General features: G+C 38.5%; 1 protein-coding gene across 2 annotated transcripts in view; it reads left to right on the forward strand.

The window, feature by feature from the left end:
* tyw1 (tRNA-yW synthesizing protein 1 homolog (S. cerevisiae)) overlaps window positions 1-22,899 on the forward strand; it is a 194,347-nt gene that overhangs the window by 157,411 nt on the left and 14,037 nt on the right. For both annotated transcript variants that reach the window (XM_056243113.1, XM_056243114.1), the window contains 4 exons: window positions 6,160-6,269; window positions 10,272-10,449; window positions 13,151-13,286; window positions 21,493-21,603. In XM_056243113.1, coding sequence (XP_056099088.1) covers window positions 6,160-6,269; window positions 10,272-10,449; window positions 13,151-13,286; window positions 21,493-21,603 — 535 coding nt within the window. The remainder of the gene's footprint in view (window positions 1-6,159; window positions 6,270-10,271; window positions 10,450-13,150; window positions 13,287-21,492; window positions 21,604-22,899) is intronic.

Consider the following 22,899-nt stretch of genomic DNA (forward strand, 5'->3'; position numbering starts at 1 on the left):
GCCTATTTCTATCAAATATTGTTCACAAATCTGTCTAAATTTGTGTTAGTGAGCACTTCTCCTTTGCCGAGATAATCCATCCACCTCACAGGTGTGGCATATCAAGATGCTGATTAGACAGCATGATTATTGCACAGGTGTGCCTTAGGCTGGCCACAATAAAAGGTCACTCTAAAATGTGCTAAAATATCGGCACTAACAATATTAGTAGATCTCATTAAAAGACAAATTAAACGCAGCGTAACGTTACAATTGAAATTGATTTCTAGACATCGTAATGATATTTTTTCCTAAAATTATTATTGTACATATATCTGATTTATATATGAACCCCCCCCCCCCCCACACACACACACACACCTGTCCCACCCACTTTTTTAAAACAGTTATGCCACTTTATATATATATATAATGCCTTATTCCTATATACACGGTATAATATTAGTGCTGTTTATATAGTGTGTGTGTGTGTGTGTGTGTGTATATATATATATATATATATATATATATACACAAGCATTTATGTATTTTCCAGGCCAGGCTGGTTGGCACAAGCAACAAGCATATATGTATACACAAGCATATATGTATTTTCCAAGCCAGGCTGGTCTTCAGCAGCCTGGCTTCCTGCTCTGCCACTGTTCGGACGCTCTTGCTTACTGCTCCGCGCTTTGCTCTATCGCTTTTATATTTTTATATTTTATCTCCTTTTATCACCTAATTTTAACTTCAGCTAATCAGCACAGTGCTCAAACGCTTGGATTACTACAAAAAAGCAGAATTCTTTTTACTTTACCAGCCTCCCACTGAAAGCTTACATTCCGGGGAAGAGAAAATCACAACTGTCTACACTCATAAAGGATAAGAGAAAATGCCTCCTCTGGAATCTACTTGCTGCATTAACTGCCACAGACTTTTACAAAGGATTGTAGTTCTTGAAACAAAGTTATTTGTGGGACAACCAAACCAGACGGAACACACAACAGAGATCAGCCATGGACGCCCTCAGCATACAGCCGGTGAGTCCCATGCATCTAGTACTCCTCGACAGGCCATACTGAGTGTCAAGAAACAAGCCGATCGACTTACAAATCGATGGCACAAACAGGGAGCGAGACCCAAAGGCACTCGAGACATCAGATTGTCACGAGTATCACATATTGCCGCAGTAGCATCCTCAACCCCAGATACGGCTCTGACAAGGATTGCAAACACTGGTCTCCTACCACCGCCTATACATCTTGAGAACAGATTTGAAGTATTAATGAATGAGGAATCCCTGAATGTGATGAATGTGATCGAACACAGACTGAATCAGCCAGTAGCTAACACTGCTAACTGGCGCTCAAGGTCGAGCAGACAGCGGCACTCAGCTCAGAGCGCAGCCGAGCCCAGGACTCTGATAGTGGGTGACTCCATAATCAAAAACTTTAGTAGCAGGGATACAACTACATGCTGCCTTCCACAAGCAACAACTTCTGATGTAAACAGGGAACTTCAGAACATTCTGATGAAACATAAAACTGCAAATCGACTCATCATTCATGTGGGGAAAAATGATATTCATAAAGAGCAGTCAGAACTCCTTAAGAAGGATTTCAATGAACTTTTTGAAACACTTAAAAGACTGAAAGTTCAAACATTCATCAGTGGACCACTCCCAGCAAGAGGAACAAACAGGTTTTCACGGTTGCTTGGGCTTAATACATGGCTCCAAAAAACCTGCTATTTAAAAGGAGTAAACTTCATTGACAACTTCAATCTTTTCTGGAGTCAGAGGCAACTGTTTCAACAGGATGGCCACCACCCAAACAAACTTGGTTCAAGAGTGCTAAAGGACAATATCTGCTTCTCCCTCAATCATCCTTCTGCAGTGTGTGCCAAACCACTCAACCTGAATGGCACACACATACCTGGACACAGTATGAATGACCACAGGACTTCACTTCAGCACCTGAATGGACATGCGGTTGACACGTCACACAAGGACAATGATAACACCATGCAGCCACAACAACTTCTGCTCACGGACACAATCTCAGCTGAGCCCCGCCCACAGAGCTCACCACAGACAGACTGTGACATACTAGAACTGCTCCAAGATTCAGCACCCAAGGACGACTTTCTGGAAAACAGCCAGGGAAACCAGGACAGCATATTACAGCCGATAACACCAGAGCAACAGCCCGTCTCACCAGACACATTTTCTCTATCTCCAGCATCTCCACTTCTGTGCTTCTCAGAGAAAATGGAAGAACTGGTGTTTGCTGGAACCAAACTATCCCACTCTTTTGCTGCAAGCCCCCAGATGTCAACCAAAAAGCGGCAGGCCCCACAACCACCAAAGCCTGCGGGCCCAGCTCGCCCTCCCCCTCCTCCTGTGAGAGCTCTTCGGCCTCTGCCACAGCGCCAGGGCCCACACCCTCCTCCATCGGCCCGAGGTCAACCAAAAACAACTGATACCAGCTCTCAGTGATATGTGTCGGGTCTCCGCTATGACAACAGTAACTTTCTTAAATGTTTACATAACAAGCGGGAACCCAGTGTGCCTGTTTCTTTCTCTATTGCTGTTCGATTACATGATAGAAGGTCTAAGGCCTTCAAAAGCCGTACAGCAAACCCATCTAATCTGGTACCTATTACACGCCAAACTAAGACTGCTGTGGGGACAAAAAGTAAGACTGTTAAGTTAGCACTTTTAAACATCCGCTCACTTAAAAATAAATCACTTCTAGTCAATGACTTAATAACCACATACAACCTGGATTTTATGCTTCTATATGAAACCTGGCTAGAAGACAGCTGCAGTGCAACAGTCCTCAATGAAACATCTCCTCCTAACTTTACTTTCATGAGTGTCTGCAGAGCTGTAAGGAGAGGTGGAGGAGTAGCTGCTCTTTTTAAGGATGTCTATCAATGTAAGCAAACATCATTTGGTAACTACCCGTCTTTTGAATATCTCGGTATTGTGTTAAAAGGTGCCCCACGCATTTTACTTATCATTATTTACAGGCCTCCAAAATACTCTCCAGCCTTTGCTGAGGACTTTACAGAACTGTTATCAACAATTTCCTCAGAGTTCGACTGTTTTGCTATTGCTGGAGATTTTAACATTCACATAGATAATGATACAAATATGGCAAAAGAAATCAAAACTGTTTTAAAAACTTTTGATCTGATTCAGCATGTACACGGACCGACACACACTCGCGGGCACAGTCTAGATTTACTTATCAGTAAGGGTCTAAACATTTCATCGATTGTTATTAAGGATGTAGCACTGTCTGATCATTTCTGTATTTTCTTTGATATATTGATCTCTCCTGCCATTGAAGCTAGATCTGTGTCTGTCAAGAAGAGATGCATAAATGAGAACACTAGTGTACTATTTATGAAGGCTATATCTTCAACACCAAGCATATCTGCTGACTCTGTTGATTTTCTCATTGATTGTTTTAACTCAAAAGTTAAAAGTGTAATTGATGATATTGCTCCTGTGAAAGTCAGGAAGAGTGGTAGACAAAAAGCACCTTGGAGAAACTCAACAGCTGTGCAAAATATGAAAAGACAATGCAGAAAAACAGAGCGCATGTGGCGGAAGACAAAACTTGTAGTCCATTATAACATCTACAAAGACACCATCCATGCTTTTAATATGGAACTAGGCAAAGCTAGACAGACTTTCTTCTCAAATATTATAAACAGCAACTTAAACAACACACGCACTCTTTTTGCTACTGTAGAGAGACTGACAAACCCCCCAAGCCAGATTCCCAATGAATTGCTTTCAGACAGCAAGTGCAGGGAGTTTGCTTCTTTCTTCTCTGAGAAAATCAATAATATCAGAAAGGTGATCAGCACATCATTGAGCCGCACTGGGGTCAGACAGATCAGATCACAACCGCAGAAAGTAGCTACTATGTCTGATTTTGAAGAAATTGATGGCAAAATTTTAGAAGAAACCGTACAGCACCTTAAAACATCAACCTGCGCCCTTGACGCACTTCCCACATCTTTCTTCAAAAGTGTGTTAAACTGTTTAGAAGCAGATCTCCTAGAAGTGGTAAATGCCTCACTTCTCTCTGGGAATTTTCCAAACTCCCTGAAAACTGCAGTTGTCAAGCCCCTCCTGAAAAAGAGCAATCTGGATAAGACCATATTAAGCAACTATAGACCGATCTCAAATCTTCCTTTCATAGGCAAGATCATTGAAAAAGTTGTCTTCAATCAGCTGAACAAATTCTTAAGCTTGAATGGATACTTTGACAATTTTCAATCTGGTTTCAGATCGCATCACAGCACAGAGACAGCGCTCATAAAGATAATAAATGATATTCGCTTAAATACTGATACAGGGAAATTATCAGTGCTGGTACTACTCGACCTCAGTGCTGCATTTGACACTGTCGATCACGACATACTTCTTGACAGGCTGGAAAACTGGGTGGGGCTTTCTGGGATAGTCCTGAAATGGTTCAGGTCATACTTAGGAGGCAGAGGCTATTATGTGAGTATAGGAGACCATAAGTCTGAGTGGACATCCATGACATGCGGAGTCCCTCAAGGCTCAATTCTTGCACCACTCCTATTCAACCTGTATATGCTCCCAATGAGCCAAATAATGAGAAAGAACAAAATCTCTTACCACAGCTATGCAGACGACACACAGCTCTACTTATCCCTATCGCCTAACGACTACAGCCCCATTGACTCCCTGTGCCAATGCATTGATGAAGTAAACAGTTGGATGTGCCAAAACTTTCTTCAGTTAAACAAAGACAAAACTGAAGTCATTGCGTTTGGAAACAAAGATGAAGTTCTCAAGGTGAATGCATACCTTGACGCTAGGGGTCTAACAACTAAAAATCAAGTCAGGAATCTTGGTGTGTCTCTAGAGTCAGACCTTAGTTTCAGTAGTCATGTCAAATCAATAACTAAATCAGCATACTATCATCTGAAAAATATTGCAAGAATTAGATGCTTTGTTTCCAATCAAGACTTAGAGAAACTTGTGCATGCTTTCATCACCAGCAGGGTGGATTACTGTAATGGACTCCTCACTGGCCTTCCTAAAAAGACCATAAGACAGTTGCAGCTCATACAGAACGCTGCTGCCAGGATCCTGAGCAGAACCAGAAAATATGAACACATCACACCAGTCCTCAGGTCTTTACACTGGCTCCCAGTTACATTTAGGATTGATTTTAAAGTATTATTACTGGTATATAAATCATTTAATGGCCTAGGACCTAAATACATTGCAGATATGCTCACTGAATATAAACCCAACAGATCACTCAGATCATTAGGATCGCATCAGCTAGAAATACCAAGGGTTCACTCTAAGCAAGGAGAGTCTGCTTTTAGCTACTATGCCAGCCGCAGCTGGAACCAGCTTCCAGAGGAGATCAGATGTGCTCCTACAGTAGTCACATTCAAATCCAGACTCAAAACACATCTGTTTAGCTATGCATTTACTGAATGAGCACTGTGCCACTGTGTCCGACTGTTTGTACTGTATTTTATTTAATTTTTTATTCTAAACTGTTTTAATTATTCTTATTTCTTTTGATTATTTTAATCTCTTTATTCTTAACTGTTTTAATTATTCCTATTTCTTTTGATTTTTCTATGTAAAGCACCTTGAATTACCATTGTGTATGAAATGTGCTATATAAATAAACTTGCCTTGCCTTGCCTTGCCTTATTTAAATGATAGCATTTATTTATTTAGTTGTACTCTCTGATTCTCAACTCTATAAGCTTGCAACTTCAAAACATTCTGGAAAAAAATAATCCGCTTGTGGGCTAGTTGTTCAGACAACCCACTGACTTGTCCATTTTAAAAATGTAGTTTTGCACATCCTCATAATAGGATTTGGCTCTACCCCTGGTGAAGTGAGGAATATGGCGTCACATCCAGCATTTTCACATCTCCTGTTGCTATTTATGGCAGGGGAAGGAAGTAAAGCCACACTGCCTGGCATTTATGCCCTTTTATGTGATGTGAGAGCTGTTGAAAGGGTCACAGGATGCTAATTTGCAGGCGGTGGGGGTGCAGGTGTTGTTCTCAGGGGAATGAGACTGCGGTCCAGGGCGTGTAATTCTGTGACTGTGCCGTGCTGACAGGAGCTGTCCTCTCTCATTCTCTCTGAACAGACACCACACCAACCCAGTGGGAACAGAGTGGCGCTGGAAAATGGACCCGGCCGAGAAGATCATTCAGGAGGCCATGGAGAACCACAGGAACATGATTCGGCAATTCAGAGGTAATGGCTCCCCGGAGCTCCACTGTCCATTACCTTTAGCTAACCTCTCCTGCTGCCTTTAAACAAACAACGGAGGATTAAAAGGCCACTGCATTCGTAAAAACACTAATTGGCCACGGCGTATTTTACATCTCACCTCACACCAAGTTTGATGTGAATAAATGACAAAAGTTGTCTGTGAATTTTCTGGTCTGTGTTGTTTTTGGTGTAAAGGTGAATGTATTCTCCAGAAATCTTGTTGTGCCAAAAAACCTGAGAAGAAAATTCACACCTGCTGTTAATAGCCCTTTACACTGTAATTGTACAGAAATAACTTTTGTTTTATTTAAATCCTTTTCCTCAGAGGCACAAATCCAGTTGGAAGCTATTCAAACATTGTGTGACATAACACTATATTGACGTCTTTGAAAACCCTCCCGGTTTCAGATATTGTCCAACAGACACTGGGGTATATTTAGCTGTCACTACGGTTTTCAGAAAGGACAGGCTCTAAGTGCAGTTCGACTGGGTCTAATTTATTCATTTGCACCCTGTCACTTTCTTCACCATATGCTGCATCAGATCAGTACTGGATTCATCAGCTTTCAGCAGCATTAAGGAGACTGGGTTTGTGGCTGGATTAGTTTGACAGGCCGAGGCCGAGATCAGATGGAAAGGGCGTCTTGAGACTTAATTTGTAAAGCAACAGCTGAGAGTTTTTATTTGTTTGTTGCAGATAATTCCCAATACTGCAGCGTGCATAAGTATTTAGGGGACATGGACTCAGTTTTGTTTTGTTTTGTTTTGAGAGTGCCTGGATGGAATTATTTTTCATTTGTTTCACAGATGATTTTGGTAACATCTAAATCAAACAACCTTGATAAAACAATGAAGCAAATTATCTAGTGTTTTCATTCTAACTCAGGCATCCTCTGAGAAATCGAATTCTTATCTGGATAGGAATGTCTGCGATTTGTGGTATTTCATATTGGTACAAAACTTATTTTATTTTGACCTTGATCAAATACCATAGCTGAAGCTAAATTTGCATTTGCTATCATCGAATTTCCTTTCAAACATTTTTGCAAATCCGTCCCTTAATTAAATGCCTAATTTTAGAATATAATCACATATATGCATACTCTTTATTTCAGTGGGTTTCGTGATTCACACATCCAGATCATAAGACCTTCCATAACTTGAATTTCCTAAACTTCAGTTGAGGTCCACTCTTAGGACTATTTTTGCAATGGCATACCAATACTGTGTCATAAAACTCTCTAATGCCAGCAAATTTCCTCTTCCCTTCAAAATGTGCCCTTTGGGACCTAACACATTCCTGTCTCTCATTCCTCATCTCCACAATCAGGTGACGTCAACTCGTAATGAGTTGTGATTTCACTGCCAGATCCAGAGTTCAACTTCCATCTCAGTACTTTGGTGGACATCTGGATCAGACTTTTTTTTTTAGGATTGAGGGGGCAAACCAGATGGGTTTTCAAGAACCTTAAGATGGGAACTAAATCCTTTTGCTCTCTTTCTTAACGTTTGAAGGGACTCCCTTAACACCACTGGTTTTGTTTTACCTCACTGCCTTCATACTCCAGAATATGGGGTGATTTGGAGACTGTTTGATGCGTGTCCCCCCACCTTCATCTGCAGTAGTCTGAAAAATTAATCAGAGATGTCTAGCGTAGATGGCTACAAACAGATCTGCGACAAAGAGAGGGAGTTTTCTGATGATATCTGCTGGGAATGTTATTAGGTGGAGTGGCACAGTCCCAAAGTCAGTTTGATTCGATTTTATCATTCGTAAATCAAGGTTTCTGCTTTTTGAAACTCAAGACATCTGTCTTTGATCATCTGCTTTGAGTACAGATGTCAAACTTTTGTATTTTTCTGAAATGAACATTGCCCATGGCCTACTGTTCTGGTTGAATTATTTTTCAGAAATCTGATAATGTTCCCGTCAAGCAACTTTTTTTCCTTCAAGTTTCGAGAAATGGACGGGGAATGTTTTGATAAAGCAGTACATCATTTTTTTTGTCTAAAGATTAGCACTTTTGATGCATCTAAGCCAGATAAATCAAGGCTCCTTCTGGAGACTACTGTAGGTTTTTTTCCAGTGTCTGAGTTGGTGCCAGATGTGTGTGTTGCACCACCTCCGCATCGCCGTCTTGGTCTCAGCGTCCACTCTGGCTTGGTGGCACAGTTGACATTTAGCAGTGACATCACTGCTCCGTGTAGCAGAAGTAAGCCATGATGACCCAGGGCTGAGTAAACAAACGCATTAACAAGTGAACAGAGAGAGTGGATGAAAGGCCAGGAAGCACACTGTGCCAAGGGTACAGAGCACAAAAATGGAGCCAGAAATCTTCAGTGATCAAGAAAGAGAGAAGAAAATGTTTGGCTACTAGAACGTATTGCTAGTCTTATTAGAATACAGTTAGTTAATAGTCTTTTCTTGGCAAGATGACTAATTTCCTTTTTTTTTGTCCATTTTTTTGTTGTTGTCTTTTTTCTTCCCCATAGGTTTATTTTATTATTTTAGTCAAATGTTTTTGTAAAAATGTTTTAATTTGACCAATTTTCTCCCTCTCTTTGGTCTTAGAATTAAATGGGTGGTTTTTGTTGACTTTCAAGTATAACGTTTTTCAAAATTTAAACCGTTTCTCCGATTTTCATTTGCAGAGAAAACTTTAAAGTCCCACTCCGATCATATTTTGAGCTATTTTTAAACATTCCCAGTGGTCTTTAAATTATGATTATGCCATTTTTAGCCAAAATCACAAAACCTGTGCCGTTTTCTGGGACTTCGCTTCAGCAGAGCGGCAGTAGCTCATTAGCAATTCGCCTCTGCGTTGTGGGCGGAGCCGTTGGCACGGAGACGACCCTCCCCCTGCCCGTTGCTGAGAGCTCTGTCTCTCCCGCTAGCTTACAACCCCAATCCCGGTGGGGCAATAGTATTATATACACGTTCATTATTATTATCCGAAGTTAATCAAAGTTATCACCGATCATTATTTCACTCCAAGACGTCGCGTGTGGAGACGCCCAGTGGAGTTACTACGTCACAACTCCAGTCGATTTTAGCCAGCATTTTAGCGTCTGCTACTGATTCACAGCCATTTGAATGTAGAAATACTCAGAAATACAACTTTGAGCTGATTTTTCTCAAGATATGTCCTCTAACATCAGAAAAATGCCACAAGAACATGTTAACACCTAGAAAAACATTATTTTCATCGGAGTGGGTCTTTAAGATAGTTGATTTTGCTCAAAAGGGAAAATGCTGTGACTCAGTTGTGCTTTAAAAAACTTTTCCATTTGTTTCCCAGAAGCATTGTTAGCCAACTAAGAGTCACTGTTACCAATATATTTAAACGATTCTGTGATTCATGAAACCATAGTTCCAAAAAACATTAGCAAACAACAACGCAAAGTTATGTGGTTGGAACTACAGTACATCTCTCAGCCTGTGCATAGGAGCATATTGATGGTATGACCCAGGGATGTATTCCAGAAAGCAATGTTAATTTAACGTCACATATACCCTGAAAAGTGCTATGTGAAAAACTGTTGATTTACCCAAACCTTACTTACTCTAGGTATACTGGTTCCAAAAACCAGTGAAAACACAAAGACATTCTCAAAAGAGCACCTAATCCAGAAGTCACCATAGAGTCACCAGTGCTTTATAATATATTTTGTGAGAAATGTCATGCCCACTGGAGCCTCAATAGTGCAATCAAGTTGTCTAACAAGATCATTTCTCCCATGATACATCACACTAATGATAGTTAAGCAGTATGGGAAACTCACCTCAGCCTGACATTGGCTGAGTTAGGGGTGGGGTTTATCTGCTTGATTCGACAATGGCATATTTGAGGAGTTTTTGAAAAGAAAAACCTATATTTGCAATACTGTTTGTGGCTCTAGTTGCAAAGAAATTAAACAGTTTAGCTTTAATAAATGATTTGACCACTTTAAATTTTATCTTTGTGGTGTTTTATCACTTGACAGGAGTTCCAGGGGTGCGTCCCGAGCGTTTTGAAGAGGGCCTCACAGTCAAGCACTGTGCTCTGTCTCTGGTGGGCGAACCCATCATGTATCCTGAGATCAACACCTTTCTTCGACTGCTTCACCAACAGAACATATCCAGCTTCTTGGTCACCAATGCCCAGTTTCCTGAGGAGATCAGGTAGGATTTAATAACCATATGTTCAGGATCTTGGAGATTAAATGAAGAATCGGCTACTGAAAAACCCATTTCGGTCAACCACTAATCCTAATATTGTGGGGACACGTTCCTCTTAATGTCTATGATGGTTATGACACTGATTGTGGGTGCCAACTTTTGTTATAAATCTTGTCATATATCATTCAGTGATTCTGATCTAGTGACTACAGACAAAGCCTGTTTTTGAATGTGTTTGTTCTCTGTATATCTGCAGTAGTTGTAACTACTGAACATCCTCCAGCTTGAAGTTTTTCCCTCAGTCTTTGAAGGGAACTCCCCACTCGGGCTGTAACAGGACTGATAAGCCATAATCAGGCCCTGAATTGCAAATCACAGTTTCTTTGACTCCCAGCTCCTCCAATTCCACTAGATTGTGAGTTTTCAGGAGCAGCCAAAAAGCTATTAGCTATCTCTTTCTGCTCCCCAGCTTAATGCAAAATACATCCTCACCTCATTCTTCCGACTATCTGCACGGAAAAGGTTATCTGAGGGTGAGGGGGACGTCACCTCAGCTCAGCTGCTGGAATATCATGTTGGCAGTGTGCTGAGGAAGTGAGGAACAGTTGTCAATCGTTGTTGTTTATCTCGTAGCTGCAAGCTTTGCCACGCTGCGCTGCTGAGGCAGGCCTTTTTTGAGTGATAAACAAACCAGCAGAAGAAAAAAAATTATATTCACTGAGGGTCTCAGCATCGAGCCTTCCCTCTCAAAAAGTATTTCTCAAATGGCATTATAATGAGATCCTAGACCTGCTGCTTATATTAATATGCACATTTTTTGTTGTGTTCGTTTCTGGAGGAAAGGATAAAATGGTACACTGGCACAAGCCTCTAACAACTCAAAATAACCAATTAAACTGAGACTTATTTTAAAGCTTTTTCTTATCTTGATTGATTTTATATATTTAAAGAGCTTGTATTTCACTTTAAATAGTTTAGTATCACAATCTGAACAACTGAAAGTAAAAATACCCCAAAAAAGGGGTAAACCATGTGAAAAAAAGATAACACTATAATATCTCATAAGTTAACATTAGTTAATGCATTAACTAGCATTACCGAACAATGAGAAATACACTTGTTACAGTATTTATTAACATTTGTTAAGGTTAGTTAATAAAAATACAACGGTTCATTGTTAATTCATTTTAGCTCACATTCATTAAATATGAACAGACAACTTTTGATTTTAATAATGTGTTAGTAAATATTGAAATTAATTACTAAAATTAATAAATGCTTTAGAATTATTTTTCATTGTTAGTTCATCTTAACAACTTTAATTAATGGTAACAATGGAAACTTATTTTAAAGTGTTACCAAAAAAGATGCAATAGACAAAAGTAAAAATGCTGGAGAAACAAGTATAGGCACGAACAAGATAAATTGATTGCAGTCACTAGAGAGTAAGAATGCATAAACATTTCAATAATCCTGAGTAAACGAAAGAGTTTTAATTAGGTTTTGAAGATGGAGGGCAGTCTGAATTTGGGAACCATTAATAAATTGGCAGAGCAGGAGAGAAGCGGAATCGAAATCTTAATATTGTGGTGCTAGACCACTTTTACGAAAGTGGAGGAAAGTAGTTTGATGAAATGTTTAATATGTGAACTGAGGACACAGTTGAAAATCACACCTAGGATGGTACAATCGGTGAAGTGTTTATGATCACTCTTATCTGTGATTAGAAGTTTTATTAAATTAGTTTTGTCAGGGTTGTTTTAGCTGCCATGCACACTTTGACATTATGGATGCAAGGGTATAGGGAGAGAAAATAGCAATGAAATCTTTGTGCATGCCACCAAATTTTTTGTCCAAAGCATATAAACAAAAAAAAGGAAAGGGCCTAGAACTGAGCCCTGGGGAACACCGTGAGCAATGGGAGCTGGATTTGATTTCTTTATCAGTAGAAATTGATGCCTTTAATGAATGATAATAACCAGTGAAGAGCAGTGTCATTGATGCCAAATGCTAATATGTGGAAAATATTGTGGCAGATTATGTCAAAAGCCTTGCTAAGACAAAAATAACTAAGATTGTCCATCTATTGAGATTTTTCAGAATGTATGCGAGTCCACTCTTTTCAAGTTGTTTTGTAAGATGGCTCCCATGTTTGAAGGAGACACAAGGTCAGCTTTTCCATTCCAAAAACAGGTGGGCGTATTGACTCGTTCTCCTTGCCCATAGGGAAACCACAAAAGTTATCACTCAGATACCTTCCCTTCGAATGCATAGTGGGCGGCATTTATACTGTGGACACCGACAGCCCCTCATTAGAAATACCATGTCTTCTCTAAAATGATGCTAGGGTGATCTAGTTGGACAGTCCAGAGCTGAACTGAGTGATTGAGTTTTTTTATTTGGCAAATGCAGCTCTGGCAGTTGTTGGTATGGTACATTGTCTGAACGTACACATTACCTAGTCCTGGCTTAACTCCAGTTTTCATATCACATCACTCAGTTGCATATGGCTTTATTGTGTTGTACACATGCACAGTGAAAAGAATACAGTACAATAGAGTCACTTGCACTGGCTGGCCAGAATCGGTTTAGATCCTGATGCTTATGCACTCCAATTTTCTTCAGTCTTGTTGATATGTTAAAAAGCCAGACTTTCTGTGCTCAATGTTAATTTTATTCTCCCTCCAACTCTCTCTATTTATAGGAATCTTGTGCCTGTTACACAACTTTATGTTAGCGTTGATGCCAGCACCAAGGACAGTCTGAAGAAAATTGACCGTCCCCTCTTCAAAGACTTCTGGCAGCGCTTTTTGGACAGTCTCAGAGCGCTTGGTGAAAAGGTAGGTCCACTGTGCGTTAGTCCAGATAAAACAATAGAGTTTTGAATGTGTTATAACTGTTTATTTGTTTTAAGCTTGTAATATTGCCATTTCACTGACTTCATAATCCTACAACCTGAAAAGCACATCCAGATTGGGAAAAATCTTAAATTCCGTTTTTAGTGGTGAGACTATTGTTCTAGACTGATAAATAAGGCATATTTTCTGTTCTTTGGCTGAAGTCCTTTTTTTAGGGCCAACTGTTGTCAACAATCACTAGGGCTGGGTATCGAGTATGATACTTTTTAGGCACCGACCGAATTGCCTTGATACCATAGATAGAGTATCAAAAAATGTCTTGTAGTTCGTTACTAAATTTCATACTTAAGGGGTTTATCTCGTAAACATCAGTGAGCCAATGAGCATGCAGCATGATTGGCTGTGAGGAGGCATCAAGGAAAAACACTAGTTTACACCAGTTACGCCCAGAGACGGGGCTCACCTCACACTAGGGGTGGGAATCTCTAGGCACCTCACGATTCGATTACGTTTCAGAGGGCTATGATGCTAAAATGATTATCGATGCATCTTTTTTGTGTGTGACTACTTGGTACTTTTAAAGCAAAGTATTTATAATGACCCATAAAGAATTTACTTCCAATATCTTTTATTAATAAAACAAATGGAAGTGATTTGGCAAGTCAACTGCAAGGTTACATTTGCCAGCATATATCCCAACATCGCAAAGAACCAACAGGATTTAATGTGTGCCTGTACAAGCAGCATACAGTGTAGTCAATGAATACAAACTTCAGCATATTCTGAATCTCTAACATAAAATAATAGACTTCTAACCAACATCCTCCTATTATGTGCAATATAATCCTTCAGACAAAAATAAATAAATATTTTGCTGTAGCAAAATCACAAACAGCTTTCATACAAAAATATAGAATTATGTTCCAGCAGCTTTCATACAAAAATAATGCTTGTGGACTTAAACATATTGTGAATAATTAGTAATATACAAAGCTGCTCTTATACACAAATAAATAATAAGGAGTCTAAGACTTTTGACTTGAAATTGTTGCTGTATAACACAATCAAAAACAAGCTTATACAAAAAAAGTAAATGAACCTCTGCAGAGAGCACAGTCAAAATGTAACTTTTTGTGACTGGCATTGCACTGATACACACTGTGACTGTGGAGGGACAGTAAACCTATAACGTACGTATAACAGAACTGTTTACAGCATATTGATGTGAAAACAAAACAATACAGAAAGCAGCTCTCATACAAAAATAGAAAAAAAGCCACAATGAAATTATGCCAATTTTCCATATGATAGCTTTTAACGAAGAGCGTGCCGTTCGGATTTCGCGCTCAGCCATCATGCGACTGTTATGTGCACGCCACAGACTGGCCGGGCGCTGCACTTCCGCGCTTCAGAGTTTCACCTTTCGCGTTCCGTCAATATTCCGTTATTTGAAAAAAGAAAAGAAAAAAAACATTTGGCATTTGTGAATCGATTCAGAATCGTCCACGTCCGCCTCGCCATGCATCTAAGAATCGATTTTTCCCCCGCCCCTATAGCTCACACATTGTGAGCTAGGGGCGGGGGAAGGGGCGGGGGTTGCCAAGTCCGTGGTTTTATTTTTTCAGTTTGTTGACTTTTTTTTTTTACAGACTCAGTTTTTTTAGGTAATGTGTTATGTAATCTTGTTAAAACGGATTTCATAAAATTGGTTCATGAAATTCTTGGAATGATATTCAGCCCTAACCATCACCCATTTTGACCCTTGCTTATAGCAAGAAACCCAAATAGACCTGCAATTATCAAGAGTACAAGACCCAGGGTAACATTGTGTGTTTCTTGTGATTTATTTATATAGTGTACAGATCTTAATGAATCAGCACCATTGCTCTTAGATGATTTGTATTGACAATAATAATCATTGTGAGACAGAAAGAGACTCTTGTGGAAATTGCAAGTGACAACTTTTCACGTTGAGCACACGAATGAGTGTCATTTTATTTTTTTGTAGGCAAAATACTGAAACAATATGGCACTGACAAGCGTCCCACGTCATCACGCTTACAGAACATTTAAAGGGACCGAGATCCCTGAACAGTCATGAAGAAACATGCTAAGAACAAAGTGCTGCGTTTATAGCCAACAGTGTATAGAACTACGCTTAACAACAAAGGTGAATGATGTATGTCACATTCACTACACTGGTATTTATTCAGAATCATTCAACTCTCCCCAATCGCTTAAGTCAACATTTATTAAGCGTTTTACAAGATTAATAGTTCTGTTGTGCATTACTGCGTGTAAAACTCAGTTGTCGCTGGCTCTAAAAAGGATTGTTTAATTGCCAAAAGCTGTTTTCCTCTCACTTCTCTTCATTCATTATTTTTCCTATAATTCATATCAGGCCTTTACAAAACACTCTGGAAATCCCTGCTATCGATTATGTTAATTCCAAACATAATGACCGCAAAGCTCCAGGATTGATTTCATCTTAGCCCAAATCCTCTGATTTATCTGAGTAATAAGAGCAAAACCTTCTCTTTTTTTTTGCGTCAGAAATGGGTGTTGAATAAAAGTCGCCGGATGCCTTTAAATGCTTTAACTGCGATATTAAGGTGAAGTTCTGTTAAAAATGCTAGCCTGATGGAGTGGATGCGTAGGTGCTGTCCGTCAATGGCTCTTATTAGGGGTTCAGCAAGCTGTGATCACAAAAGCAGTTTGTAACACGAGGCCGTGGCATCACTGCATAATGATTTTAAGTGCCATCATTCAGAGATGATTCACTGCGCCTGTGTGCTAAACTTCAGTTTGCCATTGAACATACCGCTCTGTCTATGTGTGTGTGTATGTACATATGTGCATATGTGAGTCATAAAAAGAAAGACACAAAAACTGAAAGTGCTCTTCTGTTTTCTAATGAGTTGAGATCACCTGCTGTGTCGCTTTCTGACTGAAGAGTCGACACTGATGGCACTGTAGACCGCAGGATTGTGAGGCATTCAGGATTGTGCTTTTATCCATATCGACTTACAAATAAAAGAAGCAATTAACCAAGGTAACTATTTTTTTAAAGATAAACATGTCTCGTGTTATTCAAACTGGCCATTCCTGTTTCAGTGGGGTGATTTGTGACCAGAATAAGTTCCAGTTTCACCAGACTTTATGTTGATGGTGAAACTCTGGCTCTGTGAGACGAGAGAGAATGTGGCTGACGCCTGCTTTGCCTCCATCACTTGAGCTTCACCTGTCTAGACTGACACCGTTTCCTTAGGCAGTTTGTCTACCATTATGCATTCTCCCTTTTCTATGGCTTATTCATCACTCACATCTACAAGATTTAATTACAATGCATTTGTTTCTGGCTTCTATTTGTCAGTGACTAATAGGACGCAAGTATAAAAATAAAAATCATTAATGGCTGTTTTATTCTCAACATTCATCACCATAACTGTTGTATTCCAGTTTTTTTCCTTTCTCCCTGTAACTACAACATTACGTCCTCGTTAATTTTGTTGTTATTTTGCATTCTGCTTAATTAGTTCTCAGATATTGGCCAACAGTCTGTATATATTATAATCTTGTTTACATTAATTGTGGGGGGGTTTTTCTTCATGTTTTCGGTACACTATGCAAAACTCAAACCCGTTTGTGATAAACTCATTCTATCTTTAAAGTGCATTGCCAGAGATGCATGTTCTCCTGTGTGACTTAATGACCTTGAAAAGGAATTTGTAGATATTATTTATTAGAATTAGTAGACCTTGAAATGAATTGGTAGATGCAATAGAACAACAATAGAACATAGTTCAACATATAAACTACTAATGCCCATATATTGTTTGTTGTTGATAGGATTCTTATTTTGAAATCAAATTTGCACTTATTTATCTGTGAGTTTTTATTAATGTCGATTAGCAACATTGACACACACACACACACAAAACTAATTTATGATAAACCACAAATATATAAAATTAGCTTTTTCATAAATGATTCTTATGGATTCTTGCTCAGAAAGAGAAAAAAGCAGTGTGCTGTACTTCAGTGGAAGGGCTCTGACTCTGGATAATTAAGAAATAGGCAGAATCCTTTGGGAGACGCTGGAATGGACGTCTTTGCATCCGGTCTCTGACACTTGTTTTTTTTTTTTTTTCACACCGTTTCCTCTCAGTGTACTGCTTTGCAGCAGAGCAGGGAAGCATGACTCATTTGAATGTTTTTCTCTTCACATTATGAGTGCCTTTTATTGTGTGTGATTGTCTTTTGGACACATTATGTAGATCACAGATGGCATTTTCCCCACTACATAAATAAACTGCAAATAGTGTATAATAGTTTTTTTCCACGATCAAGAACCTTATGTTTTTCCAAGTTTGTTGAATAAACCATTGCTGTAGTACACTTGTGTTAAAGTGACTTATTAGAGATTATGTACTATTAAGTACAATGAAATTGTTATTGCACATTTAAATAGTTTCAGCTTTCACAAATGCACAGAGAAAGGTGTAAGGCAGCAGTGTTTGCCAGGGATTCAGATAGTGACTGATCGACTCGCTGTGGTTTTAATATGGGACCGCTGAATGATGGGAGTCAATGAAACTGGCTTTATGGGGCCATTAGTCTTCAGATGTGTCAGATCAAAATTTCAGTGCCTTTATATTTGAAGTCAATTTGAAATGTCATTTGTAATGTGAAATTTATTTCAATGAGAAAAAAATGTAATGGAAGATGTCTTTTTTTTTTTATTATTCCTTGGGAATCGATTGGATTTTTTACTTAGGAATAGCGTACACCATTGAATTGTGTACACTTGAACATTTATTAAGGAAGTAAATTATAAATTTTAAATGCATATTGACTTTGATCCAAAATGGCAGTTTTTGACATTTGTTTAAGTTCTCTTCTGTTTGCAGCAGGCAATGTTTGGCCTCAGCTTCATTGAGCTCAGAAAAGTAAAAAAAAAAAAATTAAGTAAAGTTTGTGTTTCTGGATCAGTTTTACTTCAGAATAATGAACTTCATCTGACTTTACTGAAATGCAAACAATTTCTTTATTAAATATTGAAGATTGTGTTTAAGAATGAAAAAAATCCATTGGAATTCATCTCAAGTATTCCATGTCTCTACAGATCGGAGACTGAGGTTTCTGTGTGCATGGTTGAGTGGTGTAGAGTTTAGTTAAGTGCACACAGACAGAACCCGTCACTCCATACTAAGTGTGTCCTTGGGATCTGTGTCCCAGGCTAATTAGGCTAGTGCTGTTCATGTTGAAATGCAGTGCTCGGCCCTCTTGTTTTCCAAGGAAATAGTACAAAAACAGCACGACAGATGAAGAGCTATGTGCTGGAATTACCTGGAATTACGTACCAGAGAATTTTGGACAGATGCCACAGCATTGCTATTTAGTTGCTAAGGTGTTCTGAGTGGTTTTGGCCCATTAGCTATGTTTCCATCCAAATTTAGTTTATGCTGACTATTAACCAAAATATTAATACAGAATATAAACCATTTTGAAGCTTTTCTGTCACATTTAAGAGTAAATGCATGTAGAAATTAGTTTGGCATGTCTTGATGGGGGAAATTTCTTTTTTATATATATAAATATATATATATATATACATGCATGCATACATACATACATGCATACATACATACACATTTTCTTATTTTATTTAACACTTTTTGGCGTTTCCATCTTGCATTTATTTTATCCAGTATTGCAAAATTCACATTTAAAATATGTGGATTGAAAGCTGGCAAAACGTTCCTTTGATTAATTTGATGAGGTGCCAAACGTCTCTATGACCTCGAACTACATCTAGGGACCAGAAGCGAACCATATCTAGGGTCCAGAATAGCAATTTCAAAAGTCTTCGAAAAGTGTAATGGATAATAAATAAATAAATAAATAAATAAATAATAATAATAAAAAAAATTCACCCGTTTTATCATCTCCCATACAAATTGTAGGATTGATTGCTTGTAAAAGTAATAGCCCTCCACAACAACCTGCACAGTTGATAATATTCGTGTCTTGTGTATTTTGTAAGCAAATTTTATATTTATTATATGATGTGGACAGGATATCATAGAAGTGGATTACCTCAAAATACCCTGCTGCTTTTTTGGTTGATTTAGCAATTTTAGGACAAAAATATTTAAATGGAAGAGATGGCTTAATTGATTTCTGCAAAGTGCAATAATAATTGTGAGGCTTGCCTTATTGTGGAAATTCAGAAAAGTTCTGTGTCAGCACTTCTTTACTCTACACATACAGCTGGCTCTATGTTGGCATGCTGCTGTTCTGGTCTAGCATGTGGCTGTCTGTTTTTACGGAGCCCTGCTCACCTCCTGCCTGATTCAGCCTCAGGTGTGGGATGGATGAAGATCTTTTGGCAGGTTTAAAATTGGTTGCCGCTCTAAATACCCTCCCCCGCTGCCACATCACTCCAATTATCCGTCTCTCATGTCTGTCCCCCTCTCTCTGGTTCATGCACACATACATGAGCACACATACTGTACATGAGCACACCTGTGAAGGCCAGATTCTCCCCAGCTTTCGCTGGCTTCCATCCCCCATCCTTCCTTCCCTCCCTTGCAAATCCACTAGTTAGCATGGATCAGGAACAATGCTGACTGCCCTGTACATCTGTACTTCGACAGAAACCAACCAACCATGCAAAGGCATTCAGTCTATAGGGACGGACATGGTTATTCCGAGCAATGTCAGACTGTGACAGTCGGACTATTTGATTGACAAGGTGCAATAACAGGAACGGGAGGCATGAGTGTCCATTATCACTCGCTGTGTTTTGTGTGGTCTTCCTCTTCCCCTTAGGGCATCAGCGTGTGAGGGTCTGTGAGTAATGATGTGGGCCGGAGCACTCTGAGGTCCAGAACCCCAGGGCCAGACCCCATAGTCTGAAGCTCTCTTATTAAAAAGTCTTGCTCCCTTTCTTTATGTTCACCCGACTCTTGTCAATGATAATATTAAGCACCGTCAGCAAGATTGCGTTGATGCAATAGCTAGAAATGGAACATCCCACTTTCAGTTCTGAATTATTCTTCAGTCATGGGATGTGCTGTACATCTTCATACCTTCATTACATCAAAAGTTTTGCTAGAAATTCATTACTTTTCAAAGGCTTGGGCTGTCACCATCAGTCAATTGTGGCGAGTTTGTGATTCATTTTCATTGTTTACTTTGTCACTTATCTTGTCACTTGTTTACTTGTACACCTTAAGAACTCCTAAATTCACATTGTACTTGGACTTGTATACCATACCAACAGGGTAGAATTGATATTATTATTATTATTATTACAAATTTAGTATTTTATAATACAAATTTAGTATTTTTAATATTGTATATTTTGTAGTATATGTAATATTATTTAGTTATTATTATTATTATTATTATTATTATTTAAATATTAAAATAGTTATAGATGTTTTAAATATTTCTCTGAGTCAACTTTTAGTTACTTTACATTCACACAATTTTGTTATTTTGAATATGAGTTTGAATATTATACAATACTAATACATTTGTCAATAATTATACAATACTAATACATTTGTCAATAATTATACAATACTAATACATTTGTCAATAATTAGACAATACTAATACATTTGTCAATAATTATACTATACTAATACATTTGTCAATAATTCTTCACTTTCATTTGTAATTTTAGAGGGATTTGTCAGTATGTATGTTCTTATTAAATTATCTTAAATGCATCTTTGGGGAAATATGTATTTAAAAAAGACGAAAACTAAAAAAATTAGAGTATTGTGTAATGTTACATTTCAGCCGTCTCTATTGCTGTAATTAAATCATATTTTTATATGATCCACTCTTCTTTTTTTTGTAGATAATGCGGCCATGGTCGACCACTAATTTTCTTTTGATATTTGAATATTTCACCAGCAAACCCTCATGTTAATTATTTAGTGATTTATTAGTGCATGCTATTCCAAAAGACAAAATTTGTCTTTGTAATATTTTTGTGATAGATGAAAATACTTCTTTTTTTTTTTTTTCTTTTTTTTTTTTCATTGATCATCTGGTTTTACTTAAAAATACATCAGATTACGGAAGTGGGTTGCAAGTATCATTTGGTATTCTCAAACTCGGGTGTGTTGGATTAATTAAGCAGTAAGACAGCTTGTGTTTCCTCCTCTAGCAACAGCGAACGGTGTACAGACTGACCTTGGTGAAGGCCTGGAATGTGGATGAGCTGAAGGCCTACTCAGATCTCATCGCCCTTGGCCAGCCAGATTTCATCGAGGTCAAGGTATGCTTCTCACCTGCCTATTCTGGCATCCACTTCTAATGAGGGTCTCTGAACCCTCTTTGGTTTAATAGGTAAATCTTTATTAAGCTATTGCTGGAATACCAAGCATTTCCTCCTAATCCTTTTTTTGCAGGAAAACAAGGTAATGACCAGTTTCATTAAATTCATTCTCTGTCCTAATGCATTCACTGAAAGCCAATGAATCAAGATTGGAGTGATTTTGATCTCAGATAAGATTAACTGTTTTCAACAGAAGCTACTCAATGAAATGTTGTAACTGATGTCCTGTGCTACAGAAATTTTGGCTTGAATGTTAAATTATTAAAGGATATTAAACTTTAAAAACATCTTCTTGGAATTGCTATAACAAGTATTAAATTTGAGTGAGCTGTGAACCGCTGCAACCCCTACATCAATGAATTGAACTCAAGAAGCAGATTAGTTGTGAGTTTGTAAACAAACAAACCATTTAGACTTTGAAGACTTGTGTCTACATTGTGTTTTACAAATTTGCCTATGAATCACTATGATTTACTATGATGAATCACTATGATGATCTTTTAAAAAGTCGTCTGAAATAATAAACTAAGTGCAACGTAGTGTTGATTATTGATGTAATGTTGAATATTGATTTTTCGATACATATCGACACTGAAATATCTGAAACGCTTCCAATAATCACACACAAATCGGCCTCCCTTCACTCACTAGTTTTATTTGCTCAGGATGAATATTGTTGGTGTTACACAGCTTGAAAGCATGTGTAACAGTTTAATGGATCCGTGCGTCAGGTCTTAAAGTGACTGCAGCCTAATATACCTACTGTCACATTATGAGATAATATTAAAAATATCAATATGGCAGTTTTCCCCCATGGTATCAGTGTCAAAATTGTGGCCAGTGAAAATGCAGAGTTGGTAGTAACTTTAGAAATCTGCTAGCCAAAGTGGTTGGTGAGTATAAAAAGGTAAGGACAAGCCTTGATTATGACTTAAATTTCAGTCTGTTCTTCACACAAAGCTTCAGAAGACTTTTGCACATGTTGTATAGACCACTTTTATAATACATTTAGGGCCCTATTTTAACGATCTGAAACGCAAGTGTCAAAGCGTAAAGCGCAAGTAACTTTGTGGGCGGATCCCGGCGCTGTTGCTATTTTCCCGGCGGGATAAATGCCTCTTGCGCCTGGCGCAAATCTAAAAGGGGTTGGCCTGAAGTAGCTTCATTATTCATAGGTGTGGTTTGGGCGTAACGTGAAATAAACCAATCAGAGCGTCATCTCACATTCCCTTTAAG

The sequence above is a fragment of the Rhinichthys klamathensis genome, unplaced genomic scaffold (genome assembly GCF_029890125.1).
Source record: "Rhinichthys klamathensis goyatoka isolate OS25496 unplaced genomic scaffold, OSU_Roscu_1.1 h1tg000781l_1, whole genome shotgun sequence".
Taxonomy (NCBI): domain Eukaryota; kingdom Metazoa; phylum Chordata; class Actinopteri; order Cypriniformes; family Leuciscidae; genus Rhinichthys; species Rhinichthys klamathensis.